At 33.5% G+C, this 23,839-nt stretch overlaps 1 protein-coding gene across 1 annotated transcript; it reads right to left on the minus strand.

Annotated features, from left to right (window-relative positions):
• Positions 1–13: 13 nt before the first annotated feature.
• On the minus strand, positions 14–22,060 carry LOC110642609 (phosphatidylserine decarboxylase proenzyme 2). Its single transcript, XM_021794713.2, has 21 exons — positions 21,714–22,060; positions 21,499–21,578; positions 20,648–20,672; positions 19,432–19,491; positions 18,286–18,354; positions 17,427–17,519; positions 17,301–17,351; positions 15,662–15,745; positions 15,219–15,310; positions 14,273–14,428; positions 14,076–14,160; positions 12,388–12,499; positions 12,017–12,117; positions 9,617–9,664; positions 8,766–8,912; positions 2,661–2,756; positions 2,142–2,216; positions 1,945–2,037; positions 941–1,027; positions 791–841; positions 14–345 (listed from the first exon to the last, which is right to left on the minus strand). Exons 1-21 carry the CDS (start codon positions 21,927–21,929, stop codon positions 196–198), a joined length of 1,971 nt encoding a protein of 656 aa, XP_021650405.2. The 5' UTR covers positions 21,930–22,060; the 3' UTR covers positions 14–195.
• Between the last annotated feature and the right edge of the window lie 1,779 nt (positions 22,061–23,839).

Consider the following 23,839-nt stretch of genomic DNA (forward strand, 5'->3'; position numbering starts at 1 on the left):
AAACATTAATGCATAGTTGAATAAGATATCGTAGCTAATACAATCACAACAATGTTGGTAATAGTTCCTAATGGAATTGATTCTGTTAAACAGTAAAGCCATGGAACTAATATGTTAAAGAAATGAAACTGACATTTACAGAGAATTCCACATGCTATGTGGAATCAAAGTATTATGTGAAATACCTGATCTCTCTCAAGCTTCTAACACACAATTTTTCAAGTTTGGCAAATCAATTTCTGATTGTTTCCCTGCGGCAACACCCAACTTCATTCCAACAGAAACTAAGGTTTCCAGTGACCTGGCACTGTTGACTAGGAGGTCTTCATCAATCTGAATTGCACCCTGCACAATGTCCCCTTAATTAGATAAGAAATATGTATAAATACTAACAATTTGTTTTGTTTCTAGCATCATACTCGAGAAATGGATTAATGGTCCTAATCAAAGAGAAAATTAAACTATTTTTAAGGAAAGAGAAAATTATTTTTTGGATTTTGATAATTTTATTAAAATATAAAAAATATTTTCATGAAAAATATTTTCCTAAAAAAATTTTTCATGAAAAATATTTTTTAAATTTGAGTTATTTTTTGCGAAACAAATAGAGTCATGCGTTTGAAGTATTAGAACTTCAAAAGGACAACTCAGCAAAAAATTGTTCTTTTTAAAATTTCAGAAACATTTGCACGCATAGATACAAATTTAGAGAGTATGGTATCAACTATTATGTATCTTGATGTCAAAAAATGGGGAATATACATCTGGAAAGGACATAAGTAGTACCAACCTTTTCAAAGACGCAAATCACTGTGCTTCCACCGAATGAAAAATATCCAAACTGTAACATGACACATGCAATGCCAATTAAAAAGCCTGGCTTTTATGCACGGAGAAAAAAAGGCATACAGTAAGCGAAATTAAATTATGAATTGCCAACCTCATCTCCTTTCTTGACGGAATCACCCTCCTTTTTAAAAAATGTGATGCTGCCAACCATCGTTGCTCCAATTGCAACAAATGCCACCTTAAGCAAAAATAAAAAGAAATAATTTGTCTATTTTAGCTAACTGAAATAGTGCAGCATCTTCTAAGATAAGTTTTGAAGCTAAACACTTCATTGTCAAGGGCTAAAAGTTAAAACAAGTGAGCTGGTTGGCTTCTGTTGCATTAATCTGGCACAGTATGAATGCAGTTATCTCTAGATTGGATTCAAACCTAAGCAGAATAAGATTACTTGCGTATCACTACATACAAGGAGAACTTTGAACAATCCTTGAACCCTGAAATCACAAATTGTTCACATCCTTCAACTTATGATCCCCCTTCCCTTCCCTAAAATCCAGATGAAAAGAAGAAAACAAGGAAACACATTGACTACATTTTCCATAGCAGAAAATTTATATGATGGCGTCCATGCATTGCCATATGGGCCACCAATGGATTTAGAAATGGTGATTCATCCATCCAAATGATTGCATTTAGTAAAAACTTCATTGTGCTCGCAGGGAGACTTCAGCAAAAAAATGGCCTTTGGTCAATAGGAGCACAGTAGAAACCAAACCCATGATCCAGCATTTCAAAATCCTAAGCATTATCTGAGAATAAGATGTGCCAATATATATATGTGTGTGTGTGCATTCAAACTCACGTGGGGCACCCAACCAAGTAGAACAGAGGAAAAAGTCATATAGACAACTACTACATTGAAATTAAGATTTTTAAGGTTTAGCCGAGTTTTTAAATATGAAGACTCAACCAACAGAAAAAGGGTAACAGATGCTAGCCTAAAACCAGGGTGCCACTGCATCCATATTCCTACAACATCAAGCATGCGAAAATTAGATCGCTGCCTTTGCAAATGAATGGTTTTTACACACTACAGGTGAGGAGGTTTAAACTAAAAATTGTAAGTCAGATGATTGTGAGTTTGTGACAATAAACCTTTCCAAATTCTGCAGTAGAAATGATTGATACAACTCGCTTATTCTCTGTGAAAACATTACAATACTCGCTATTGACAGCAATAGGATTAACCTGAGAAACAAAACAGGTAGGCATAAGGGAGGCGATCTGATAATAAAATAGAAAATTATCACAAACAACTAAACATGCTCATTAAGTTGCATTAATCCACGTACTGTGTATAAATTTCCGGGGAAATTGACAAATTGCTCAATGGTTCCAGAAACTGGTACATGAAAACGGTGATAATCCTGGAACAATGAAAAGAAATTATGGCCAGAAATGAAAAACATATAAACGTAGTTTCAGGAAGTTCCAGTACAAAAATAAGAAGCCAGCTGAAGAGCACTGAAGTGGAGAAAAATCCAAAAGTTTTACGCTAAGCACCTAAATGAAGAGCAAGTACACATACAAATTAATTAGTGAAGAAAGTCCTACTATCCAGTCACCACATTTCTCCACCATTACTTTCTCAACATCCAAACTATTAATGAGAGATTGAACTGCAGCTATATCCTGAGACACTTTCTTCATCATCCCAGCATATGTGGGTTCAAACATAAGCTCCCTTAGAACTTAGGGGGAGAAATTATTTGGACCCAACAAGCTCTTGGGTCTCTTATTTTCTTCCAAAACTTAAATTTCCAACCAAATATTCAAGTTATGAATTAATAAAGGTAGCTTGTACCAAATACCTGTGGTGCCAATCGAAATATGACCAACGATCCATCAACAAAAGTGGAAGAACTTATTTCCTTCCCCAAAAGGCCTTGAATAGAAAATTTCTTGCCCTAGCAATTATAAAAAATGATAGCAGAAATTAACTATTATAACAAGAGAATCCATAAATGGGAATGCATCAGAATATTTACAGGGGTGAAAAAAAGTACGTCTACAATTTAGATAACCATTTATATCCTGATTCTTACAGTGATTTCACAAACTTGAAGCAGCTCTACTTCATGCCAATAACACTAGAGTATCTTATGCCTTTGTTACGAGAGAAGGAGAGAGTGAAGCTATATCAAGATTTTTCCCCGTTAGCACTGAGTCTAAGTGTAGAAAACAGAGAATTTGGAAAATTTTCATTTATATTTCTTCATACTAAAATGATTTACAAGCATTCTAATTTATATACAAAGACTAGGACTAACTAGGAAACTAATAATAGCCAATAAATACAATAATTTCTAATTATATTTTAATTTACAGCTAATTTACACTGATTAAGGGATTTACACTAATTGAGGGATTCTAACACTCCCCCTCAAGTTGGTTCATATATGTTGCACATGCCCAACTTGCAAACTAGGGTATAAAACCCCTTACAACTTAATCCCTTAGTGAACACATCAGCTAACTAGTCTTTCAACCCTACGTAAGAGATACTTAAGGAACCATTAATAACTTTTTCTTTTATGAAGTGTCTGTCAATCTCTATATGCTTGGTCCGATCATGCTGAATTGGATTGTGAACTATACTGATGGTAGCTTTGTTATCACAGAACAGGGACAAACCACTAGTTTCCAACAATTTTAATTCCTCCATCAACTTTCGTAACCACAATAATTCACAAATACCTTGAGCCATTGCTTTAAACTCAACCTCTACACTGTATCTAGCTGTCACATTTTGCTTCTCGCTTCTCCAAGTGACTAAATTACCACCAACAAAAGTACAGTAACCAGATGTCAATCTCCTATCATCAAGAGATCCACCCCATTCTGCATCTGTAAAGGCCTTAATCTAAAGATGGCCATGCTTTGAAAAAAGAAGTCATTTCCTAGGTGCAGATTTTAAGTATCGCAAGATGCGGAAAATAGCCTCCAAATAAGGTTCACGAGGATTATGCATATACTGACTCACTAGACCCACAGCATATGTTATATCTGGTTCGGTATGCGAAAGGTAAATCAGTCTGCCACCCAACCTCTGATATCTCCCAATATCCACGGATTCCCCAACTCCAGCTTGCAATTTGTGATTTGCCTCAATGGGAGACTCCGCTGGTTTACAACCTAGCATTCTTGCTCACTCCAACAGATCTAGTATGTACTTCCTTTGAGAAATAAAGATTCCTTTATCTGATCTGGCAACCTCTATTCTAAGAAAGTACTTTAACCTTCCCAAATCTTTGATTTCAAACTCCTGTGCTAGTTGTTCCTTTAAATAAATCATTTCTTCCCTATCATCACCAGTTACTACAATATCATCCACATAGACAATAATTAGAGTGATCTTACACTTATAGTGTTTTATAAACAAAGTGTTATCAGCATTGCTTTGGTAGTATTCAAAAGAAGCCATAGTCTTACTAAACTTGTCAAACCATGTCCTAGATGACTGTTTTAAACAATACAGTGCTTTCTTCAATCTGCAAACTTTTCCTTTGGTCTTCCCATTCTCAAACCCTGGAGGAATTTTCATATATACTTCTTCTTCAAAATCACCATGTAGAAAGACATTTTTTACATCAAACTGCTGCAAATCCCACTCCAGATTTACTGCATATGATAGTAAAATTCTGATGGTATTCATTTTAGCAACAGGAGCAAACGTTTCCTGGTAATCTACCCCATACATCTGTGTGAAGCCTGTTGCTACCAGCCTAGCCTTATACCTTTCAATTGAACCATCTGCTCTATGTTTAACAGTAAACACCCACTTGCATCCAACTGGTTTTTTCCCCATTGGAAGAGTAACAAGTTCTCATGTCTCATTCTTTGCTAGAGCTTTCATCTCCTCCACCATGGCTGCCTTCCATTTTGGATCAAGACATGCTTTCTTCCAATCCTGTGTGATAGAAACAGAGGAAACAGACAATAGAAAGGCTCTATAGGATGGAGACAAAGAATCATAGGAAATGAAGTCAGAATGGAATGTTTAGTACAGGTTCTAACACATTTTCTGAGAGCAATAGGAATATCAAGATCATTATTAGAAGAAGGAAGAGTAGACTGAGAATTAAAATTAGACTCTTCAGGAACTAAAGGAGACTCATCACATACCTCAGGATGTTCAGGAATTGAATCCAGAGATTCCGGTTGATCAGCAGTCTAGTATAGATTCTCAAATCTGGTCTATTCAGTCTCCCTCGAGATTTAGGTGACCCCCCCTGAGTATCATTATTAGGTATAAGTTTTAGGCCCAGATTTTTCCTTTGAAGTTGAAAGTTGGTAGAGCACAAAGAAGAAGGCAAAGACATCTCTTCTACCTTCCTATGCTTCCCCTGAAGAGGTGGATGGAAATAAGATTTAGATTCCCTAAAGGTAACATCCATGCTCACAAAATATTTCCGTGTAGGAGGGTGGTAACACCTATACCCCTTCTGCGTACTGGAATAACCAACAAAGACACACTTGAGGGTTCAAGGTTCTAACTTCCCCCTATTAGGCTGATGAACAAAGCAAACACAACCAAAGACCTTTGGAGGAATAGTATATGAATTTTTACCTTACAAAACCTCTAAAGGACTCTTAAATTCCAAAGTCCGGAGTGTCATCCTGTTAATAAGATATGCAGCAGAAAGAATTGCATCCCCCCAGTAAGGTTTGAGAATATTCATTGTAAACATAAGAGACCTAGCAACCTAAAGTAAATGTCTATTTTTTCTCTCAGACACTCCATTTTGAGCACTAGTGTTAACACAACTAGTATGTTGCAAAATTCCGTGTGACTTCAAATATTCCTGAAAAACTCCATTCATATATTCTGTGCCATTATCAGTTCTCAGTATTTTAACACGAGCATCAAACTAGGTACTAATCATTTTGTGAAACTGCTAAAAATATGAAAATACACCATTTTTCCCTTTCATCAAATATACCTAAGTTAACCTACTGCAACAATCAATAAAGGTCACAAACCATATATAACCTAATAAAGACACAGTTTGAGTAGGCCCTCACACATCAGAATGGATAGTCATAAAAGGAACTAAAACCTTATTATTTATTGCAGGATAAGATTGTCTAGTAAGTTTGGCAAACTCACAAGCATCACTTACTAACAATTCAGTTTTGCATTGCTTAAATAAAAGAGGATAAAATTTCTCTAAAACAGTAAATGAATGATGTCTAAGTCTCCTATGCCACTGAGTAATTTCTTCCTCAGCACCCATAGACTATCCCAACATGGCTTAATCAACACAATCATTCAATAGATATAGTCCATCTTGCAGCCTACCATTACCAATCGTTCTCCCTGTTATCAACTCCCGAAACACACGGTGAGTGGGAAAAAAATTCAATTTTGTAGTTGAGAGCTTTTGTGATAAAATTGACAGACAAAAGGTTAATAGGAAAGCTAGGCACATGTAAGACAGAACTAAGACTTATAGTAGGAGTACATTTAACAGAACATGTTCCAGAAACATTAAATAAGGATCCATCCGCAATGCGGACTTTTTCTTTGCCTGAACATGGAGAATAGAATACAAATTTATTCGAAAAGTCTGTCATATGTTTGTTTACTCCAGAATCTATAACCCAAAATGAATTATTATGATTGGCAAGAAAAGCATTACCTGAGTTGACGAAGTTAGAAGAGACAACTGTAGTGGAATGTGATTCAAGCTGTAATAGGAATCGTTTTAGAGTCTATATCTCTTCATTGGAAAACATCCCCGTGATAGCAGTATCTTCAGAAACACTCACAGCCTCAGATACATTTGCTTGTGATCTAGGAGAGCCCATCCTTTTTCCTCCACGCCCTTTAGTTGGGCGGCCGTGCAGCTTCCAATATTGTTTTTTGGTGTGCCGAGATTTCCCACAGTAGTCACAATGCAAGTGATCCTTATCTGATGGACCATATGACTGTTCTCGTAAGGAGTTAGCAGCCAGCCTAGCCTTATCAACAGCTGTAGAATTGATCATGACACTTTTTCTGCTCTCCTCCTGCTGAACATAAGAATATGCCTGCCTTAAGGTGGGCAAAGGATCCCTACCAAGCACTTGGACCCGAATCTGATCATACTCTACATTTAGCCTAGCAAGAAAATCATATATGCGCTCCTTCTCAACCAATTTCTGGAACTTAACTACATCAGCCGGACATGAAGCCTGAAAGTCTTGATAGAAATCCAACTCTTGCCATAGACCACTCAATTCCGCATAATACCGAGCGACAGTCAACTCACCTTGTTTCATTCCATAAACATTGTTCTTAAGCTCATAAACTTGTGCATCATTCCCAACTTGAGAATAAGTCTAAGAAACAGCACTCCAAATGGTAGCGGCACTGTCCAACAGTAAATACCCTCAAGCTATATGAGATTACATAGAATTGATGAGCCATGACATAACAAGAGAGTTCTCCGACTCCCACTGACTGTAGGTAGAGCTAGTACTTTTTGGCTTTTTTCTATCTCCAGCAATATACCCCTACAATTCTCTAACCTGAATGAACAATAGACAAGATCTACACCATGCCAAATAATTAATTCCATCCAACTTTACAGGACTAATTTGTAAAGAGAGATTATCACCAACAAATCCAACCTTTGTTTCAAAGACTTTCTTCTTTTCATCAGTCATTTTTCAATTAAAGAAATAGGTACTGAGACAGAAAGCAAGAAACTGGGCAACGGAAGGTACCCAAAAATATAAATGTGCAAACCAGGTGAGGAAACACGTTGGTCAGAGGCGCGCCGAATAGAGAAGGTCGTCGGCAAGAGGTGCTGTCTGAGAAATCACCTAAAAAAAGGGTGCACACAACGGTGCGTCAAGAATAACGCGAGACTTCTGGAGGCGAGTGCACTCACGCGTTTCACCGGACGGTGGTGGGACTTCGGGCGTAGGCCGATCGGCTGGTGTCCTTCCTCCTCAAGTGGGTGGTGACATCACCTCCCTTCCCAGAATGACGTAGAAGCTTGACAAAAAAAAAATTACCTAGAACTAAACTGTTCACGTCAATAAATTTTGGTACTGCTCTGATAACATGTAGAAAACAGAGAATTTGAAAAATTTTCTTTTATATTTCTTCGTACTAAAATAATTTACAAGCATTCTAATTTATATACAAAGGCTAGGACTAACTAAGAAACTAATAATAGTCGATAAATACAATTATTCCTAATTATATTCTAATTTACAGCTAATTTACACTGATTAAGGGATTTACACTAATTGAGGGATTCTAACACTAAGACCTTTCAATCAGCTCAAGTTCTTCTTCCAACAAATTGCCAAAATTAGCTCTTACATATTACAGCTTGATATCAAGATAATTATAGTTGAGACTTTCACAATTAGTACAAAACTTTATTGTTTGTAGCCTAAATTTACAGTAGCCTTGCTACCATTACCACCGATAAAACAACAACAAACAACAATAATGATAAAATTGGAATAAGTAGAAACAGAGATAATTTTAGTTAACGCATAAACCAACAACCAATGTTGCCTATGAAAGCCTAACAAGCCATAAATTTGGTATGAAATAGTTTTAGCCAATATGAAAGAGAAAAATCCTTCTTAAGAATAACAAAATAAAGAAAAAAAGGAAGAACAATATTTGATGAAGAAAGTGTCCAAATAGTTTATTGTCAGCAAAAATACCACATAATTTGTCATATAAAGAATCACATTAATAAACCATATCTATCAAAATGTACAGCAAGCTTTAAAATCTAAGAATTTCAACATAACTCGCTCTTCCCTAGAGCATTGTGTGTTTATAACATACCAATTTTCAACTGAAAAAGTGTTTTTGAAAACAAGCCATAATCCATTATCTAAGGGATGGATGAACAAGAATAAAAGAGAACCATATAATTTTAAGATGAAAGTATTAGAAATACCTTGATCCAAAATCTTAAACTATCTTCTATATTTTTAAATGCCATCAGACGGCTATCAGCTGCACAAACAGCAACATCATCACGTTCCATGAAAGCTATTGGTCTTGCACCAGGCTTTAACTCCCTTATAAAAAACTCATTGAATGTCTGCACGTAGAAGCATTACAAATGAACAATCTATTTAGAGTTCAGCTCAGCAATGTTAACCACTCTTTGTCATTAAAACTATGAATGCTCATGTTAAAAGTGATCCAAAAGAAATACTCCAAATTACATGAGTGTGATTCCTTGGCTTCCAAAGGGCTAAAGCACGTCAAAAGAGGTCACGCACTAGGTTATTCAACTTTGAGACCCATACATTTACCTTTAAATGAGCTTAGCTGACTTAAAAACTTAAACCAACCCCAAAAAATAAAGTTCAAGCTTAGTTCAGTGCTTCTTTTTTTCCTTTTTTTTTTTTTTTGCACAATTGGTTCAGTGTTTTAATCAAACTCAAACTTGTTCATAAACATAGTAAATAATCTAAGCAATCAATTCAACGTAATTTCCATTTAAGGTGCCAAATGTCTACATCAATAATTTATGCTACTACAAATCAACATATTGAAATTTGTTCAAGGATTCATTAATGTCTCAAAGCTAAGTGAAGTCCATAAGCAATCAAGATCTATAATGCGGTTAAAACATAGCGTTATACTAGATGACAAGGTAGGCCACATGGATTTCATCCATTATCCAAAAACAGAAAGATGACTAAGCAATCAAAACTCTCTACAAATCAAGCTCAAACACAATGCAAAAGGAAGAGAATTGAATTGTGTGCATAAAGATTTCAATATGTACTTGTTTACCTTAAAATTTTCCAAAGGATACTTGACTTCAGCCAAATTGATTTGATCCTACAACACCATAACCAAATATGATCACTTTAATGAAGGTTGTACATTAATTGACATGACAATAGAAAATAGAATACTGTATCCAAATATAACATCAAAGTAGCCAAGAATAATGAAACATAATTGCATGCAAACAGAGATGAATTTCACAAGATGGAAATGGTATTAAGTGTGTTAAATTTGAAGAGAACATTGATCAAATTACAATTTAATTCATTTTAATCTGGCTTATATAAGTGATTAAATTACTTTACACATCAAAATGGCTATTCAAATCAATGTTGCAATCTAACCACTTATATTTATCCTTATATGTTTATACTTTTCCAATGTGGGATTTTTAATCACAACAACCCCCTTCCCGTGGAACCATATGATTGTCACTTGACAATTAGTTCGCATTATTAATCTAATACGGGCTCAATTATGCAGTCATATGAGCAGCTGAAACCCATAACCCAGTTCAAACTCAGATACCATATTAATTTGGAGAAAGTACTGATCAAATTATAATTTAATTCATTTTAATCTAGACTTATATAAGTGATTGAATTACTTTACACATCAAAATGACTAGTCAAGTCAATGTTGCAATCTAACCTCTTATATTTACCCTTTTATGTTTATACTTTCCCGTTATGAGATTTATAATCACAACAAAGTGTTACCATAAGTAAAGCATTAGTACTTCCAAGGATTATCATTTTGGTTGGGGTTGGAGAAAACATCTAGATAATCCATATCCACATGGTACTATTGGAGGTTAAAGTTCAAAATTAACCGGTTGATAAGTAATCATCTTCTAGACAGTCTTCTTTTCTAAGTTTTATCTTGGTATGTAACTGTTCTCTAAACTAAATTGCCTAAGGTTGATACATCCCACTACACCATATGAATATGAGAGAAGCTTCTAAAAGGGGATCAAGAGTTGTCAATGTGTAGGAGGGATGATATAAAAACAGCCATAAGCTCATAAGGGTTTCTAAAAGAGAGAGAACCTCCCTTGCTCATATAGTCTAGCCTACAGCTCTAATTTTATAGTAGGCAACAATATTTTGTTAGAACTCGTATTATTTTATATCCTTTGCCTTAGAACCTCGCTCTGGTTGTCTTTCTTTTTTTTTTTTTAGGGCAATTGGGTTAACTCCCTCGATGGCTTTTATTAATATTTTCTTTATTCATAACAAAATTACAATATGTAGAAAAGCTTGTTATAAAGAAACTCTCATTAGGAACATGAACCCCAAGAAAACAATAATATAGTGAGAAGTTGTTATAAGAAAGTCCTAGACTTAAGCTCAAGAGTCACAATAGAATACTCTATGTGGTAAAACAGCCTCCTATATTCCTAACATCATATTCCACTATGCATGGGCACAAAGAAAAGCTCCCATGCCACATGGTCCTCACACCAACACCAAAACCCCATGCTACAAGATCCTCTCACCAACCCCACCCCAACCTCGCCTGGTGCAACTCCACTCAACTTCCTATCATTGTAAATTCTTAACAACCATCCTAAGCATAAACCAAACAATACAAAATAAAGGTGGAAAATAAGGAACCAAATATGTCCCAAGAAAATGAACAATGAAGTAGAGATGGTTAACCATTTCCTTATCTCTCTCACAGGACACAAACTCATCATCAAATCTCCCTTCTTTGGCTTCAGTCGTAAAAACAGAGACAATGCATCATAATTGGACATTATAGAAACAACAACAACAACAATTAAGCCTTAATCCTAAACTAGTTAGAGTCAGCTATATGGATTCTTTTCCGCCATTTAGCTCGTTAGACACTAAGTCCACATTAATATCCCAAACTTGTAAAACCTTTCCCTTTTCACTCCTTCCTCTACTAACTTATCACACTTCCATGTTAGGGGGCATTTGATTCTCTGCGTTAGACATGACCAAATCAGCTTTCTCGTTTGAAACTTGATAAGAACCCGAACATCACATTTCAATCCTAAGCCTAGAGCACTCTTCTTACAGTAATGTTTTTATAACCAAGAAAGACAAAAGAAAAAAATAATAATAATAAACTGTATCAATTAATTAGCCAAGATATTTTTTTAATAGCTCCAGAAAAAGAAGAATCAGCATGCAATAAATTACAGAGTGAACAACTAGCTCATGTATATCATTTTGTATTATTACCTTGGATGAATTTAACATGAATAGCAACTTGTCTGGGGAAGGTTGAAAAAGGATCCCAGCCTACCCCATGACACAAACACACTAGATACTCTTCAAAATTCATTTCTATTTAAACTAAATAGCCATGACATATAAATGAAGTCAATATTATAATCACAGATTCTTTTTTGGCCAACCAAGAATATAATACCTTAAAGAATTCAACAAATTGGGGAATGTCTTTTGCAGACTCAGCAGCATTCATTTTCCTTCCCTGCTTCTCAGAAATGCTAATCAAGAGTTCTTTGGCACCTGCATCCAAATTTGCCAACATAAATTGCAGGACTGCAATTAAGAAAAGTATATATCCACAATTCTCACATTGACGTTCCGAGTGATTAGGACCATACTTTTGAATAGTGAGGAATGATGTATGATATTAGCATTATGACAAGGAGGAGTGGATCAAGGTAAAAGTAAACCAATTCTTGGAATTGTATGAGCTGTGTACTGGTGACGAGGAAAGATAGGAGAGAATGTTTTGAGGAACTGAAGGGTGATCTTACAGTAAAAAATTCATACCTTTGTCTATAAGCTGAAGTCCTATCTTTGATTGGTAAATTGCTCTCATTGACATTACAATCTTTCCATCAATTAACTCCTCCACTAGTCTCTTTGTCCTCCGATCAAATACCTAAAGCAACAAGCTATTAGCTAATTGTGAGCATCCGATATTAGTGCCACATGTAAAGAAATGTAACTTAACAGAATCAACAATGCCTGATATTCTATGCAAATGCATTAAATTGATGCAGCCATAGAGCAAGTGCAAAATGCAAATAAGAATTTTGGGCGTACAAAAAAGGGTTGTAGCTTTGAAGTCTCTGAGCACTGAGCAACCACTTCTTGTAAGAGAACATTGAACGCCACAAATTTTTTTTAAGACCCATATATAATGGGCATAATTGGGTAATAATGCTTTATTAATGCCTTTTTTTTTGGTACAAAATTTATTAATGTTATATCAAGGATGATTTCATAGGCTTTGTTATTAACCAAAAATAATGCCTAATTGCAATTATGGCCTGGATTACAAATAGAGCCAATTCCACTGTAGCCTAATTTTAATTAAGAGTTTGTAGTTGTGACCAAAGGGATATTCAAGGATGGCCACTTTCGGCCACAATTGCAATTCATAATCAGATATCAAACCAAATTTAGCTATTTTATAGCTTTGAACATAACAGAAAATTGTATAAATTTTATGACTTTTAGGTGATTTAGCCCCTTATTTACTTGAATTTAATTCAAGAATTTCGCTATTTAAAATTTCAAGTCCTAACATTGATTATTTTAGAGGCATATGTGTCAAACCTGCCCTCTAGTCCTGTTTTTGTCCCCCTTAATTTTTTCCTTTTATATATATATATATATATATATAATATATATATATCACACTCTAAAAACCTACAATCAGTACTACCAGAAATTCCCAATCACTTAACTAATAGTCTCAATCACTTGGTAGGAGTCTATGTTCCCTGATGATAAGAAAGTCAAACCCCATTAATTCTATCACCAACAATATGAGCACATTTAGTTTGATTTGCTTTGTAAACATCTATTGAAGAATTCCATTGTGACTGTCTGATCCATGGCCATAAAGTTACAGCTATTCCATGCCATTAACTCATGTACAAATCATGAGAGAGAGAGCAAGTGCATTTGTACGCCACAAGGCAATAGCATCCTCTCCTCTCCTCCCTCCCAACCCGCCCCGCCCGCCGCCCCCCCCCCCCCCCCCCCTCCCTCTTCTTTTCCCTTTCTCTCATCCACGAAAATAAAAAGGAAAGCCCAAACTCCATCAGTTCCAAATCATTTGTCATTCTCCGGTAGCACAACCATTTTAAGAGAAATTCCAAAAACTTACAGAATATGATACTTACAATAGAGCAATAGGAGAGATGGTTACATTAATTTCATTGATTTGCTTATTTGATAATGTTAGACGCGCTTGGAGAAGGAAGGGTTGAAGCACTAAAAAGGACTTGATAGAAAGCACTTGGTGGCTTGAAACTGGCAAGTATTACCACACAAAATGAAATAACTGAAAATAAGATAGCTAAATACTCAACTAACTCATCTTTTATCAGCACTATCAGCGAACAGCAAATTTAAGCTTCACAAGAACAAACCCCAACAAGTGGCTGCTGCAAGATAGAAAATTATAGCAAGAGATGCAAAAGAGAATGCAGGAAAAAATAATATACCAGAATATGTGAAGCACTGGACCCAAAGTTCAAACCAACATCATATGCTGAAAAGTGCGCCCATTCACTCAGTTTAAACATCCACCTATCAAAAAGCAGTTCCAATGAGCATTTGAATTATGCTACACTAATATAACACCAAAGATTACAATATGAGGAGCTATAATTCTAAGGCTCAATATTAACAAAGTTCTCACCCATATGAAGCCTGTTTATCAGTCAGAAATCCTCCGGTCATAATTTGGTTTCCAGTCCCTTCATCGAAACAGATACTCAAATGAACAACTGTGCTTAGCCTATCAGAAACTTCAAGAATCTCACCACAAACAGGGCAATGAGTAATAAGAGGTTCTCTGCAATTGCAAGAAACAAACATAAAGAGTACACTAAGACATATGCTGGGAATGTAAATCACACACTAATCAAAAGTTTTAAGGACAAGATGAATGCATGTTTCTTAGATGCCCAGTGACAAGTGCTTGAAGAAAAAAAAAAAGCGTAACAAAAACAGAAAAAAGAATGTGAGACTGATATGAACAACAAAAGCCTTCACTAAACATATTCAATGAGCAGGCCAAGTTTATTTAATCAGTATCAACATTAAAAAAATAAAAAATAAAATAATAAAAAAAAACAATGAAAACTTGTGTCATGGCCAAGCCACATTGCAAACAAAGGTTGTTAATAGAGCTCTAAGAACAGCATATTGGAAAGAGATAATCACCATGTAACAAAAAAAATGGCTTTCAGGTTGGTAATCAAACAGTGGCAAATGTGGAAAGAGTTCAAATTTCAATACTTCTTTTACATACTGTCAGATGACCAATAAATCAAACAATGCAACTGATTAAGAGTAAATTTCACATCGTACAATTATCACAAAGCATATTGAGGGATGCATGACACATAGATGAAAAACTTGAAGATTAAACAATAAAAAGAAAAAGGGATTTTTTGGGTGGAGGGGAAGAGAAACACTTTACAACCCTCTTACCCACCACTCCCATGGCAAGAAGAGAAAGAAACATGATTTATATATAGTCATCTTGTAAACCTAACACATCAATTCAGGTAGGCAGCATAAATTGATTTAAAGACATTCATAATTCAAGCTTACAGCCTCTGAATTTAAAAGTTTCTTACTTTTCTTGTTGAATAGCAAGAAGGTCAGCCAATTCATCCATGCTAACAACACCATCCCCATTCTTGTCAGCAGCTTTAAAAAGCTCCTCTTTCTAGTAGACAAGGTAAACATAATGCTAAGACAGTAATTCTACAAAACAATATTCCAAAATAAAGCATATATGCTAATTTTCAATCAAGATAACTTTCTAGACACAATTCCTAAAACCCAAATTTGTTATATTGAAAGTTGAAACACATGCATAGAAAAACTGAAACTAGAGAAATTTCATTAACAATTTGCAAAGCCTGAATATTCAAGCCTCAAAATCTACAATTTTGAAATTCACATCCCAAAGATCTCCAAAGTAACTCAAATGGTTAGTATGCCTATACTTTCAAAGAAAATATTGTGAAATATGTACAAAGAATTACAATTCAAGTGAAAGTAAATATGGTCAAACCTTGTTAGCTGCCACTTGATTGCCAAAAGCTTTAATTAACTCAGAGAACTCCGAGAATGAAAGCTGTCCATCTTCATTGTAATCCTATGTATTGTACAAGGGATCAGAAATAGAGAAGTAAAAAATTAATAATAGATTCATGAAATATTTAGACATTGCAATGAAATGTATTTCCTTTTGGTCAATGAAAATATATAAGAAGAGATAAAAATGAAATTCGGTGAACTAAATTTTTAACCCCACTAAAAAGGGAAAGGAAAAGGAAAACAGTATGCTTTATTGCAGTCAATTCCAAATTTTGTGAAATCGCATACCATACTTATAGTGCAAAATAATTATTAAATCAACTATCCCATTAGCTTGACCTGTAAAAACATCCTTACAAATGTGGAGAACTTTTGGGTTATGAACCATAATTGACCTAACAAATTAAAATATAAACCATTTAACAGTGCACAATATTTAACAATGTTGAAAATTACGGACCTAGAAGTGTGAATATCAAATAGGTAGGCTACACGTTGAACTGGGCTCCCAAATCCCCATCACCAAAATGGCCTAAGCCATTTTGGTTTGGTCCTTTAATTTTCTTGTACACTACTAATGTGGCACTTGTTCCCACAAGTGACATTCCAACACACTCTCTCAAGTGACAACGGAGCGGGTCATCTGATTGATACTTAAACTTGAAATTGAAATGTAATAGCAAAACTAAGACTTGCTCTGATACCAAGTTGAGAATTATGGACCTAACAAATTAAAATATAAACCAGCTAGCAGTGCCAATATTTAACAATGTTGAAAATTATGGACCTAGGAGAGTGAATATCGAACAGGTAGGCTACATGTTGAACTAGGCTCCCAGTCCCCATCACCAAAATGGCCTAAGCCATTTTGGTTTGATTTGTCAACACTTATATGCCTTTAATTTTCTTGTACACTCTCGATGTGGGACTTGTTCTCATAAGTGATATTCCACTACTCCCTCTCAAGTGGAAACAGGGCGGGTCATCCAGTTGATACTTAAACTTGAAATTGAAATGCAACAGAAACAATGTAAAATTGAACTGAAACTGAAACCGGCCCTGACTTGCTCTGATACTATATTGAAAATTATGGAAATAGGAGTGTGAATATCAAACTGGTAGACTACACATTGCATTGGCTTGAAATTGGGCTCGCCATCAGCAAAACAGCCTAAGCCATTTTGGTTTGGTTTGCCAACACTTATATATCTTTAATTTTACTTATATATCTTTAATTTTCTTGTACACTAAGATGTCGAACTTGTTTCCACAAGTGATGTTCCAACAAACAAGTACATGTCAATCATACACAAACACATCAAAAGCATGTAAATTTGCAACTGATAAAAAAATATGTTTAATATGGTTTGTTCCAGACCCCAATACCTTTCTTGCACTCTCTCCCAATTTTTGATTCATGTCTCACTATTATTGTTACTTCCTAAAAGCAGGAAACATTTCTAGCAAATCTTATCAATACCCACATTAGAGGTTAAGAAGAGCTACAATTTAGGTCACACAATCATGATGTGATTTATGACAACAATGAAACTTAGTATGCAGCACCACTTTTCATTGCCAATTAGAAATATAATAGTAGATGTAAATCATACCACGATTGACAAGATGCGCCTTGCAAAGCTTTTCTCTGTTTCAATTGGATCCTACCAATATTTTTAGATAATGTTAATACCAATTTCAAACACTCGTATAAATTACAAGTTTTGCATATTGCACACCTCAACAGAACAGGAAATAGAAATTTTGCCAACAATGATGTCAGATGAAGAAGGATCAAAAAGTTCAAAGACTTCAAAGTCAGAATCCAAATCCTGAAAATTAAAAAAGAAAAAGCAAAGGAAAAAAAATTAAATGGTAAAAAAAAAAAAAATGTAAACATGCATTTTAATATAGATGCCAAATCCAGAACACATCCAGTTATCAATATGCTAATCCTTATTTTCTCCAAGCATGAATAAACAGCTCAAGGTATAATGATAGCAATGATGCCAAAAATAAAAGAAATATAAATAAGGAAAGAACAAGCATGAATATTTACAACATTGAATATATTGTCAACAAATCATTAGTAGAACCATATTTGTCCATGTCAAATGACAACTACAAAAAAGAAAACTTGCATACAATGGAGCCATATGAGTGACCTTGGGCCTATTTTTTACTATCTAAAAGTCTTTACAACGTTTGAAGCACTTAGACAAGTAACTAAAAGCTTGAATCAAAAGCACAATTATTCTCCTCCATTTTGCATCATGTGTTTCAAGGAGTTTCTACAAATTACACACAAACTTCCAAAAATATGATGTTCATCTAACATTTTGTTAGATATAAGAAAAATAAGGCTAAATTTTTTTAAGCTAATATATTCTTTTTGAGGATTTTCATTAGAAACAAAAGAAAAATGAAGAATTCATCTGAGGTTGGCTATAACAGCATTTAGATATAATAATAATCTTGACAACAATTTTGAATAACGTCCATCACATTAATGTAACATAACAAGGTTTCTCAACATGTTAAATAATTACATATCCACATACTTATTATGAGAAGTGATTTAATTGTCAAGCAGCTTACCCGTGTTAGAAATTCAAGTAGATCAATCTCACAATAGCCTATGAGATTGTTCTTTGATATTCTATTAGTCTGCACATGGGAAATTTGATGAAGTAAACAATAATACAAGAAATTATACAATCACCACACTTCTATGACAAAAATAATATAGAAACAAACTCAAATAGTTTAAAATAAAAGATCATTTACGCAATTAATGCTACAATACAGAATGAGCCTGTGTTGATAAATAATAGATTCCATTAAGTCAGTGTAGGAAAATTTTGGATACTGTTGAGTGGTTTTTCCACTGCATAATTTTCATTAAAGAAATACAGCAAATAGGCATCTTTTAAATTTTTTCCCTTAAAGAATAGCAATTATTTTCCTAATTTAAACAATGAAAATTTGGTGATAAATTAGGATTTGGTTAATGGGCTTTATAAGCATAAAACCAATAATTAAAAAATTAAAATCATATGAAATCAAATTAAAAACTGGCATATCATATCCTGGTGCATATGTTCTTTTATGAACGAGTTTACAGCACATGTTTTTTTCTAGTCCTTGACTGGAACAGGGCTTCAAATAACAGAATAGGAGTTGGTTTCGGAATTGGAAACAGGGTAATGAAATCAGACTGAATCAACTGCCAATCCTGTGAATTTTTCAAAACTCTTAGCAGATTAGGTATTAAATAACAGAATCGAAAACAGTGTAATGGAATCAGTTGAATCGGTCTGAAACAATTGATATTTAAAACCATGGAGTGGAATCCCCCATATTGCGAAAGGTTCATTAGTATGTTGAAGAAGTTTGGCAGTAAGTAGCTATTGCAATTTTGCATCAAATTTCAAACTTCAGTGTTTTAGTTTTATTTTATAAAATGAAACACTTCAGCACCAAAAAGTTCCGTTTGATTCAAAGTACAACACAAATGATTCCAAAATAGAAATCTTTAGTCACCAAAAGTGATCATGATTATTCCAGAAAGCACTAAAATTTAATAAAAGGGCAAAAATACTAGACCTCTTCATCCACGAACACTCACTCATTTGAAGTTAACATTGGCCCCACAATCATAAATATAACATCATCCCTTAATCAAGCTAATTCTATGAAGCAATCTAAAGGAACAATGTATAATCAAATTAGCTAATGGCTTACCTCAAATACTGAGATCCTAGCAACATGAGGCCCATTCCTTTCCAAAATAAGTTTCTTTTCCTGTGCCAGAAATATGAGATCAAATTTCGAAGATGCAACACAATCACTAAGATCTACATAACCAATTAATTGATGACAATACACCACTTTTATCTCCAAAAAGATTACTGATTTAGGCATACACTAAAGAGAAGTTAAAAGATTGAATGGAAAGGGGGGGGGGGGGGGGGGGGGGATGTGGAAATGGATTTTCTCATGCCACAATTGACAAACCAACAAGAAATTAAGTTTTAGGCCATCAATATTATAGAGTGATTTTAACAGAAGTATAAATTTGACAAATGAGCCAGTCTATCAGCAGCATAAACAACTGAACATTATAGGTGTGATCTAATGCACGAAGCATCCCACGCTTGTGGGCTTTCGAGATGCCATTAATGTACAAAGCCTTACGCCTGCTTTGCTTAGAGGCTGTTTCCGTAAAATGACTATTGAGTATTGACCTATTGCGCTTCAACTACTATGAAATTATACACCAGTATTAATTTAGTATAATGCCTAGCAGACAGGAAATGTGCACACACTGATGCTAATTGTTGTTTCCCTAAGCTAAAAGAGACTTGCATTGCGTATCTTTTTACTTTCCAGAATGGGAAATCTGTAACAAGATTAACTTGGGTTGCTGAACACATTTCTTGTCACAACAGTGTCTTTTCTTGAATCAATAGGAATGTTATTCAAAATGCAATACAATCTCTTCAGAGGATAAATTCCACTTTCTGCAACATCTGATAATCTTTTCTGCAACATCTGACAATCTTTTCATGGAATTGCTGAACTAGCAAATCAAAATATGTAAGTTTTGTAGAATAAATTGAACAATAGCCAGATGCTTTTTGTAATCTTGAATTTTGGGTTAAAGTTGCACCCCTTATCCTTGTATTAATGTCCCAAAAGATTTGGATACAGAATGGCAAAATAATTTCAAGCCTCAAAACTATACCATCAAATTGAATACACATATATTTAAATTTACTGCTGGAGCTGAAGCACAGTAAACGTGAATGCAGCACGCTGTATGCCAACCACATTGCTAGTTAGCCAGATTACATGATGGTATGGCTTATCCAGTCCAATGGATATGGAAAGAAGTGGAAAATAAGAAAAGTGATTAGCTTTATAGACCACAAGAAATGGTATTGGTATAAGTACTTACTGAGTTCCAAACAGGCTTTTCTGTACTGCAGACAATCAAAACACAATCAGTCAACATTGTAGAACTTAAAAGACAAGTTGACAGAAAATTAACAAAAAGAGTAGAAAAAGAATAAAAGGAACTGCCGAGCAATGAAGACTTAAAAGAAGATATTCTCTTGCAGGGAAGAATTTTGAACATTAAGCTGACAAGTTAACCCAAATATCAGGTCATTGAAGCATGTTAAAACATGAAACATGCTGGTCAACTTCATTCTTTTCCGAAAAGTAACACCAAAAACAAGAATGTTTATAGGTAACTTCATATATGAGCAAATTTCATGAAAATATGATTAGCTACACACTAGTTGCAGGCAATTTCACCCTCTTAATTATTGATGCAATGACAATATCATTATCATAAAAGAATTATCCTTAGCCCCTAAATTGATTGTACAATATGATTGTGTAATACATTCAATCCTCTCACAAAGCATTACGTCCCATTTGTAGGACTCCTCTACAGACCCCACATCAATGTAGGCGCAACAGAGAAGTATGCTCCAATCCTATCTAATAATCTTTACGTCTAAATTAAGAGGCCAACCAATAATAATTTGAAAAATTATTACATAAAACGGGAAATGATAAACCTCCCTCACTTGCATGCTTGTGAGACCCACTAATGCAGTTGAGATGGGAAGCACCAACTCCAGTCGAGTACAGTAATTTTCAATAACGATATAGTTGATTAATATATAGTTAAAAAACACAAATTAAAATGCTATATGCTGATTAATTTTGCGTCAAAGCTTCCAAATTCCTTCGTAATGTAGAAAGAGAGAGAGAGAGAGAGAGAGAGAGATGCTTAACTGATCAGAAATTTCTGTACGGAAAGTCTGCTCTCCAATGGAAACACAAGCAAGCCACTTGTCTTTGAACTTCATCTCCGCCTAATACCAGAAAATTCCAATTCAATTCCTTTTGAATAACTCAAATCAAAATGAGAAAACATCTTTCCTCAGTACGCAGACTTCATATTATTAAAAATTAAAAAAAAAAAAAAAAAAAAAAAAAAAAAAACATACACTAATGAGAGTGAGGAGAGCGATTCCAGCAAAATCCTCAGCATTGACGAGTTTAAGACAAGAAGTACCGGAGCCATAGCCGTTTCCATGAGAACGACGAAAAATACGACGGAGATGTGGGTGCTGGTGACCGTGGATGTGAAGCTTCTGCTTCGGTCGAGAAAGGTGAGACTCTTCCTCGACCTCTGGGGGAGATTTCGAGCTTCCATGACCCATTTCAGTTCCTCTAACTCTCGCTTCGCTGTCGATGATAGGCTTTGAATAGTGAAGGTGGACTGGTGCATGAGATTGAATCGAGCAGAATATCTATCGAAATTCCGGACAAAGTGAAAAAGATGGACGACTTTTCTCCATTATACCTGTGGCCCCCACCCAACAATATATATAATTCATCCGTTGAAAGGAGAATGAAATGAGAAATTCTTAGCCACAGAAAATTAAAGGGTAAACTATAATTTAATTTAATATTTGACATACAATTTAGTTTTCAAATCTAATTCACTGCTAATTATATAAAAAATTAACAAAAATGTCTTAATTTTATATATTTTTTAACTGAAATAGTTTAATCGATAAGATTTTATATTTTAAATAAAATAGTTACTAAAATTTATAATATAAATTTTTATAAATTAAATTATTTAAGTTAAAAAATATATAAAATTAAAGGTATTTTCATATTTTTTTTATAATTAATGGTCAATTATAAGGAGAATTAGATGGATGGATTAAATTATAAATTTTATTAAATTTTAAATATTAAATTATAATTTATATTAAATTAAAATATTATAATTATATATTTTAAATAAAATTTATTTTTATTTTAAATATATTAATTATAAATTAATTAAGTTTATTATCAATGAGCTTAAATTTAATAGAAGTGGAATTATCTCTAAAACTATGGGATTTTAAACTTAAGTTTTGGTAAAAATTAATGGTACTAAAAAATATATTAAATCCATTTTATTGTTTAAAAAATTTATTAATATAATTAATATATATTAAATAAATATTAAGAATTTTTTTAAATTTTATTATATAAAAAATAAGAAAAATATGAGAAAATGTTCATAACTTACTGCAAATAAGATTGCTTTGTATTAGGTGTGTTCGGTTCTAGTTCAGTTTGGAATTCGCCTAAAAATAGGAACTGAACCGGAATTTTGAAATTTTGGTATGATTTCGATTCGGTTTTTCATTGTTTCGATTTCAATTCGATATATTTCTCGGTTCTTTGATTCAAGTTCAGTTCGGTATGATTTCATTTCGATTATCGGTTCTTAAAATAATTTTATATAATTATTTTTTAAAAAAGTCATACTTAATTAGCATTTAAGTTTTAAATTGAATTATTAATACATAATATATCTTTTAGCTATATCTAAATTATATAATATTTAATTATAAGGTGCATATATAACTTATGATTAAATATATTATATAATATAATAGTATATCACATAAAATACATTTTAACGATTTATTAATCATATAATATTTAATTATAAGATACAAATATAATTAAGAATTAATATATATATATATATATATATATAAAAGATAATAGTATATTTATAATTAAGAATGATAAAGTAATTTAATGCATTTATAACTAAAATTATTAAGAAAATATAAAAAAATGAAATGTAATATTAAGTTATATTTAGTTCATAATTATATATACGTATATAAGTATATATAATTATATTGAAAGTATATAATACATCTAAACAAACATATATATAAATTCGATACTGGTTCAGTATGGTTTCAATTCGGTTTTGGTGCGATTTCGGTTCAGTTATTAGTGAAGAACTAGAACCGAATCAAAGTATCAAAATAAATTTGATTCGATATTATTTTTATCGGTTCAATATGATTTTTCAATTTCAGTTCGATTCTCCCAAGAATCGTGCATAGCCCTACTTTGTATGAGAGCAAAACAAAAAAAAAAGAAGAGAGATATAAATAAATAAAGAACAATAAAGTCAAAAGAATGAGGAAGTTGGTCTTGTCGTGCGAAAAATATTTTATATATGAAAAATATTTTTATATAAAAAATATATTTTATTATTTAATTATAATTTTTTTAAAATTTTTTAATTATAATATTAAATTAA

Source organism: Hevea brasiliensis, chromosome 8, assembly GCF_030052815.1.
Source record: "Hevea brasiliensis isolate MT/VB/25A 57/8 chromosome 8, ASM3005281v1, whole genome shotgun sequence".
Lineage (NCBI taxonomy): Eukaryota > Viridiplantae > Streptophyta > Magnoliopsida > Malpighiales > Euphorbiaceae > Hevea > Hevea brasiliensis.

Bases quoted from the DNA above. Each gene is read 5' to 3' on its own strand.
- LOC110642609 (XM_021794713.2), bottom strand. From the start codon at position 21,929: ATGGGTCATGGAAGCTCGAAATCTCCCCCAGAGGTCGAGGAAGAGTCT. The intron at 20,673-21,498 runs GTTAAGCATCTC...GATTGTCTGCAG, and splicing joins CGTACAGAAATTTCTGATCA to TACAGAAAAGCCTGTTTGGA. The intron at 15,311-15,661 runs GTTTGACCATAT...CTTGTCTACTAG, and splicing joins ATCAAGTGGCAGCTAACAAG to AAAGAGGAGCTTTTTAAAGC.